The sequence below is a fragment of the Adelges cooleyi genome, unplaced genomic scaffold (assembly GCF_023614345.1).
Source record: "Adelges cooleyi isolate 19-005CV unplaced genomic scaffold, UGA_ACOO_1.1 ACOO_flye_CR_arks_rails_tigmint_CR_PRNA_23, whole genome shotgun sequence".
Taxonomy (NCBI): Eukaryota; Metazoa; Arthropoda; class Insecta; order Hemiptera; family Adelgidae; genus Adelges; species Adelges cooleyi.
Window position 1 is genome coordinate 13,020,225 of NW_026095893.1, and position 6,983 is coordinate 13,027,207.

Sequence of the window (6,983 nt, forward strand, 5' to 3'; positions counted from 1 at the left end):
TGTTCTATTAGGTAGTATACATTGTATAATGATTCGTCATAAACTGAAATCTATTTATTTTTTAGACAATTGGCTCTAAACAATATAGGTTCTACACTTCTACATCATAACAGTTTATGTTCTGTTCTCATGAATTGTGAGTCTATTATAGAGATAGTACAAGTACAAATTTTATGTAACGTGCCTAATGTCTTTTAAAATCATAATAATAATAATAATAATTGACAATTATATTCCTTAGTCATTACTCATTAGCTTCTAACTGGCTTAGCTTTGTCCTGGTTAATAAATACATTATACAATTGCAATTTGAACACAACTCTTATCAGTTATTTAGGGATAATCAAAATGAGCTATATATCGATATGAGCTTGAGTTTCATCAACGCCCCCCCCCCAAATCTATTCATATCCCTAATTAAGCACTGTATCTCTGAAAAACAACTATATTTTATACGTAACTTTTCATAACCAACTTAAATTATTTTAATTATTAAGAGTCTATGAACAGTATCATATTTAGGGAAGTATGTTGGAAGGCTGGCCTTTCTAGGGGCAGATCTAAGAATGGAAAGGGGGCTAAAAAAAAAATTAATTTTAAGTACATTATATTATAAACAAATAGTCATAGAGGAGTTTACATATCAAAAAAATACATTTCTAAACTATATTTTATTATAAATAAAACAAACACAAAAATATACTTTTAATGCATAGGTACAATTTAAATACATAAGGGAGAGGCTACAGACCCCATAGCCCCCTCTTTGTATCCGCCCCTATACACTTCCAATCAGCAATCACTGATAGCCGATTTCAGTGACCGTAATTGCGCGAGTATAAATTGTAGGTAACTAACTCAAATTCAAAATCCAAATTGCTTCTATAGTTCTATTTGTTTGATAATACATTTGCTTAGGTTCGATATGATTAGGTAGCTACAGCTGCTGTGAAGGCTTTGTATCTTACTCTTCCATGAAATCAATAATGATGTCATGAACGGGCGTGTAACATGGTATGTATGGGTAAACATACTATGTGGTAGTCTTTACTATGTATTATATCTATAGTTGTGAGTTCTCAAGATAATCACACATTTACCACAGAATAACCAGAAGGGATACTTTAAGCAAATTACAAGAGTTCTTTTGAGCCACCGAAAAAGGCCGATTGCCATATTGTTTTTGCGGCTGAGAGCCAGAGCCAGACTATAATAGACAATTCCAGGAAAAAGTATAATAAGAATTGTACGTAATCCGCAAAAACAAAATGTCGGACACTTATCAGTCCCAGACTTGGATCCCCTTCTGGTTATTCTGTGTACCTACGTCGCATTGTTATCAATAAACAAATAATACATAGGTAACATTATTGTTATGAGAAAATAGGAATTGATTTGTATTGGTTCATTCTGTTAATTAGTTATTTAGTTTTATAATTAATTGTATTATCTGGTTGTAAAATTTAAACAAATTTGATGTTATTAAACTCAAGCAACACAAACAGAACTTCTTTAAAATTTAATAGTTGTATTCAAGAACGTGTTTGAGGTAAGGATGTGTGTGTGCCACACACATAGCCAAGTATTCAGAATTTTTTATATTATATTTCATTTGTTACTGACAACTTATTTATTTAGCAAGGAAATTTGAATTGGCCACAGTTATATTATAAAGCGGAACATACATTAAAAAATGTATGTAATTCACAGTATACTAGATGACCTGGTTTTGCACTAGAACCCCTAAATAGCTACAATACATTCGGTTCCTTCTTTTCTTTTTTATTATTTCATTATTAAAACAATAGGGTACGCTAACCATTTACTTATGTCTTAACAAAAGAAAGACAAATCATCGTAATCAGTTTTATTAGTTTGGTACAATTTTCATTATATTCACGTTTACTTGGCAGAATTTATAACAATATAAATTATCCATCATTATTTTATTGGTAAATTTCAAACTTAAGAAATACCAACTATATTTCTTCTGATTTCTAATATTCATTGCTAAGTTTAATTTCCTTATTAAATATAATATTCAACTATTAATATTAATGTTAAGTCAAAAAATGTATTAATTTCATGTCTAGCATTGGAAGAAAAAAATGTACAAGAAACCTACTAGTCCATTGTACGCTAATGTCTCTGATGTCAAATATCAGAACAGTAAATCACCTGTAAACAATGAACCCACATACTACAACACTATAACCAATAAAGCCACTACTCAGCCATCTCAACATATTTATAGTAATTTAAAAAACCAACAAAGCTCAAGTAATATTTATTCTAATATTACGGAAACCAGCAAGCTGGGCTACAAAAACACTCAATATCCATTGTATGATAATGTGAAGCCATTAGGTTTGGGACTGAATCATTACTAATAAATCAAAAATTATTTTAAACTTTGTTTTATACAACTATTACCATTATAATTTATAGGTAAGGATAACATGCATTGTCCACCATCGCCAGTTAGTTCTAGTTATTCAGAGTTACATAAGGCTGTAAGCTATGAAGATGACACAAAAGATTTTGATAATTCTTCTTCACAAGTATTTATTCATGACATATTAATTAATATTTATTACAACATATTTATTAATGTGTAATTTAGTTAGTAAATAGTTATTTAAGAAAACACTACCGACCCGTGATTTGTAATATGAAAACAAAGTAAAAAATTTAAATGACTGATAGTCTTGATAAAAATTAAATAACTAGTATAGGATACTTATTTATGCATAAAAAAATATAATATATATGTATAAAATAATATATACGAAAGATTGCCTATACTTTACTACTTAATAAATGAGTCGGTAGCGTACTTTTAATATTTATTTACTTAAATACTAGGGTCTGGATATAATGTTCATGGTAAAATTGACATTTTTCTTGCTAACTAAAAAAAAATATTTAAACCTAATTATGTTTTCCAAAATAGACAAAGCTTCAGCAAATTGTTTTCGATTGAGACTAACAAATAAATATCACTTATTATAGAGAGCAATGAATGTAATGGTTTTCTAAGTGCAAATTAATAGTCTAATTCTGAAAAACATATTTACTTTTAGAAAATGTTTTTATTTTTAGTTAGCAAGTAAATTGTTATCTTTGCCCAGACTTCATCCAGAGCCTTGCTTGTGTATTACTTTTAGGCATCAAAAATGTATGAATCGATTTATGAGCCAATTAATACGGTTCGACCACCAAGTGAGTTATCTTCTACATATTCTATGAATAGCTTGTCACAGTCTATTGCCGTCCGAGAACATGAAACCGAAGTTGATTCATTAACTGATCTCCTAGTAAACTCGATGTCTGTAAATGAAGGAAAATCAAATTTAGAAAATAATCAAAGTTCTTTAGACTGTAAGAAGTGTAGGTTTTTTTTAAAAGCTCTAGAATAATTTGCTTATATTCTGTTTTATTTTGTAGGGAACTGCAACAAATGTAATGAAAAAGTTATGGAAGAAGGTCTCGGATGTACTGCAATGGGCAATATTTATCATATAAAATGTTTTACGTGTACACATTGTGGGGATCAGCTTGAGGGAAAACCATTTTATCACATAGACAATAAGCCATACTGTGAAGAAGGTTATTTAGTAAGTAATGATACTAAGGTGTCATTTTATCATAAACTAGTGAGATAGCGCAGACCATGTCTGCGTGGGCTAGTGATTTATTTCTGTTTATCCATGAGTTTTAATTAATATGTTAATTAATGATGGGAATAAACAAATGATAAGTAATCAATATAAAAGATAATAATGATCAAATTAATTTGATTGTTAAACAAAAAATCTATAATAGTAATCATGACTGGCGATGAATCTCATCGCGGTCGTTAATCAGTCGGGAGTCCGAACGACAATACGCACTCGGGCTAAAAGGCGTCCGGCAGTACCAACCGCATTTTAGGATTTTCGTTCCGGTCAAGTTGCCTATTCGAAATTGTATATTTTTTATTATTTTAGTACATAGATTTACTTGAACTACATTTATATTAACTGGGTATAGTTATATCTTATAAATAATATTATGGTTATACATCTAAGCTGAAATTTGAAACTGATAATTTTTTAATTTAAGTATTTTACATCTTCATTATACATAATTGTTTCAACACTATCCTTTGAGCTAAATTGATTAGTAAGCAACAGTTGCCAAAGTAGTTTGAAAAAATTAGGTTTTCATTATTAGGAGTAAACAACCCCATTTTATGTTGATACATATCGCTAATTATCAACTTGGTTGTTATTGGCAATGTTATAATCTATTGTTTATATATTGTTTAAGTGAAACGCCACCATTCATATTAAATTTGTTTTTTCTTAAACTAAAGTTTAGTGCTAAGTAACTGATCTGTCTCCAAAAAAATGTAAGTAGAACATATCCCCCACAATTCAATAATTTGGCTAACAGTATAACCACCAAAAAACAGGTATAATAAGGTTGTCCTTAAAAAGTCCATTTTCGATCTTGACACCCTCTAAAAAGTTTCCAAATATAATAAAAAAAGTAAAAAAAAATTTTTTTTTATATTAATTTTAACTTGCACTCCACAAGAGTTGAAATTTAAATTGGATTTAACATAGGTTATATTTTGAATTAATAATTAATATTTTAGAAGAAATATGATATTAACTTTAACTATTTAAAGTTTAAAATAAAATCCCTAAGACAAACAAATACAAAAATGTGTTTTTACTTTTAAATTTAAAAATTATTTATTTATATAATGCTGTCTTTTTTTTTAGGATACTTTGGAAAAGTGTTCAGTTTGTCAAATTCCAATATTGGACCGCATTCTTCGTGCAACAGGGCGACCATATCATCCACACTGTTTTCGATGCATTGTTTGCTCATCTCTATTAGATGGAATACCTTTCACTATTGATTCTGCCAATCAAATTTATTGTATTGATGATTTCCACAAGTAAGATAAAATCATGCTTTTTTTTTTTATATGCTTAAGGACATTTTTATTTAAACGATTAAAAAATCTTTATAAATATAAATCTAAAGAGTATTAATACATATGCATACATATGCTTATTAACCACTCTAAAATAAATGTATTTTGTGAAATTAAGAATTCTTTAACCTTTCAAATTAAAAAATTATAAAACCGGGCAATAAATTGAACTAAAATTATATTTCTATTAGTTGTACTGCTGTTAGTATTTATGAAATAAATCTGTGATAATAGTTGTAATGTTTTTGTGTAACATGTAATGTATTTTTTCATAGGAAATTTGCTCCAAAATGCAGCGTTTGCCAATTGCCTATTATGCCAGAGGCTGGACAAGATGAAACCGTCCGATTTGTGGCACTTGATCGAAGCTTTCATGTGCAATGCTATAGATGTGAAGTATGAGCAATAATAATATCTAATTTTTTATTTATCAAATTTGTTTTACAACATTAATATTTCATTATTGGTTTTAAGGATTGTGATACATTATTAGGATCTGAATCCGAAGGTCGAGGCTGCTATCCATTAGACGATCATGTATTGTGCAAAAGTTGCAATGCTAAGAGAGTTCAAGCTTTAACATCTATAATGATAACGGAACTCTAATTTCTCACTAGTACCTTACCGATAGTTTTATTAAGCAAAATTCATAACATATTTATATTAAAGTAGACTAGTTTAAAATTTGACCAAGTAATAAAACAGGTTTTATATTTTTTAAATATAATATTTAAAAACGATTTTGAAGAAACTAAAGTAAGACATTTTATGTGGCAAATGGGTTAAACCCAAAATAAAATTGTTAATAACTAAATTGAACTTGTAATATTTTAATAGAATGGCTATGTGGTGTTGACTAAAAGTGTAAAAACATAACTGTTGCTACAGGTTAATCCAAAGTGCTAATTCTAAATTTAAAAAATGTCTTGTGGGTATCTTAAATATATTACTCATTTATAGCCAACATTAACATAAACATGTATTATATTATAACTACTTCTTGTAACATTTATTGTTATATGATTATATAAATTTTGTATATTATTATTAAGCATGGTAATCATGCTCATTCCAAACTAGTCCATTCCAATCGATAATAGTATTATTGTTAACTTTGGTTTTTAAACTTAAAAGCTAAAAATATGCTTCATCTTTATTATTCTATCCAGCTAATTATTATTTATAGTATTATAATCTTTGTATTCTGATTTTGTGCATAGTTTGTTAAGAATAAAGCTCATTATAATTATAAAGTAAAATATTAGAATTAATATATTTACAATAATGGTAATCAATATTATTCAAAAAAAATAATTCAACAACAAACACCTTGTATTCAATTTTAAAGTATAAAATTATATTTAAACTTTGAAATTATAATATTCCATATGAATTGTGAGCAATTAAGATTTTCCAATTTTATACGTTATCATTGTATTCGAGATACTTAAAATATTTTACTATTTACAACATTAATTTTGTATATTTATAATATAATATTTATTAATCACTATCCTATTGATGCATATTAATTGTTATATAGTATTTGCAAAATAATAATACTTGAATGTAAATATTTGAAATTTTGTAATTATAAAATAAAATTTGGTATTCCATAACACTGAATTACTTTAAATTGTTATTTAAGTAACGTTTTTTTACTACTATTATGTTTATATTATTACCTACTCGGTCGTGCAGCCAATAAAAAGTTAACAGCATTAGTCTTCACAATGGACTTTTATACTCTATTTTTCTTAGGCGCAGTTTCGGACTTCAGGTAAAGATCTTAGCCGGAGACGTGCAAAGATATGTAGCTGCATGCACTTATCGCATTAGAAGTCTATGTGAGCCAAAACATTTGTATCCGAGTTCGATGTACTTCTAGTAATAAATGACTGAATTCGGTAGGCCTCCCATAATTTTTTTATTCGTGGCCGACTGTAGACTAGCCTTTAAGGCTATTGCCTATCCATGGTTTAAATATACTATG

The 6,983-nt window shown here is 28.0% G+C and overlaps 1 protein-coding gene across 1 annotated transcript; it reads left to right on the plus strand.

The window, feature by feature from the left end:
- The first annotated feature begins 1,060 nt into the window (after positions 1-1,060).
- On the plus strand, positions 1,061-6,233 carry LOC126835287 (lipoma-preferred partner homolog). The gene is made up of 8 exons (XM_050567776.1): positions 1,061-1,549; positions 2,094-2,367; positions 2,449-2,561; positions 3,168-3,381; positions 3,448-3,617; positions 4,773-4,951; positions 5,266-5,386; positions 5,465-6,233. Exons 2-8 carry the CDS (start codon positions 2,109-2,111, stop codon positions 5,594-5,596), a joined length of 1,188 nt encoding a protein of 395 aa, XP_050423733.1. The 5' UTR covers positions 1,061-1,549; positions 2,094-2,108; the 3' UTR covers positions 5,597-6,233.
- Positions 6,234-6,983: the final 750 nt, after the last annotated feature.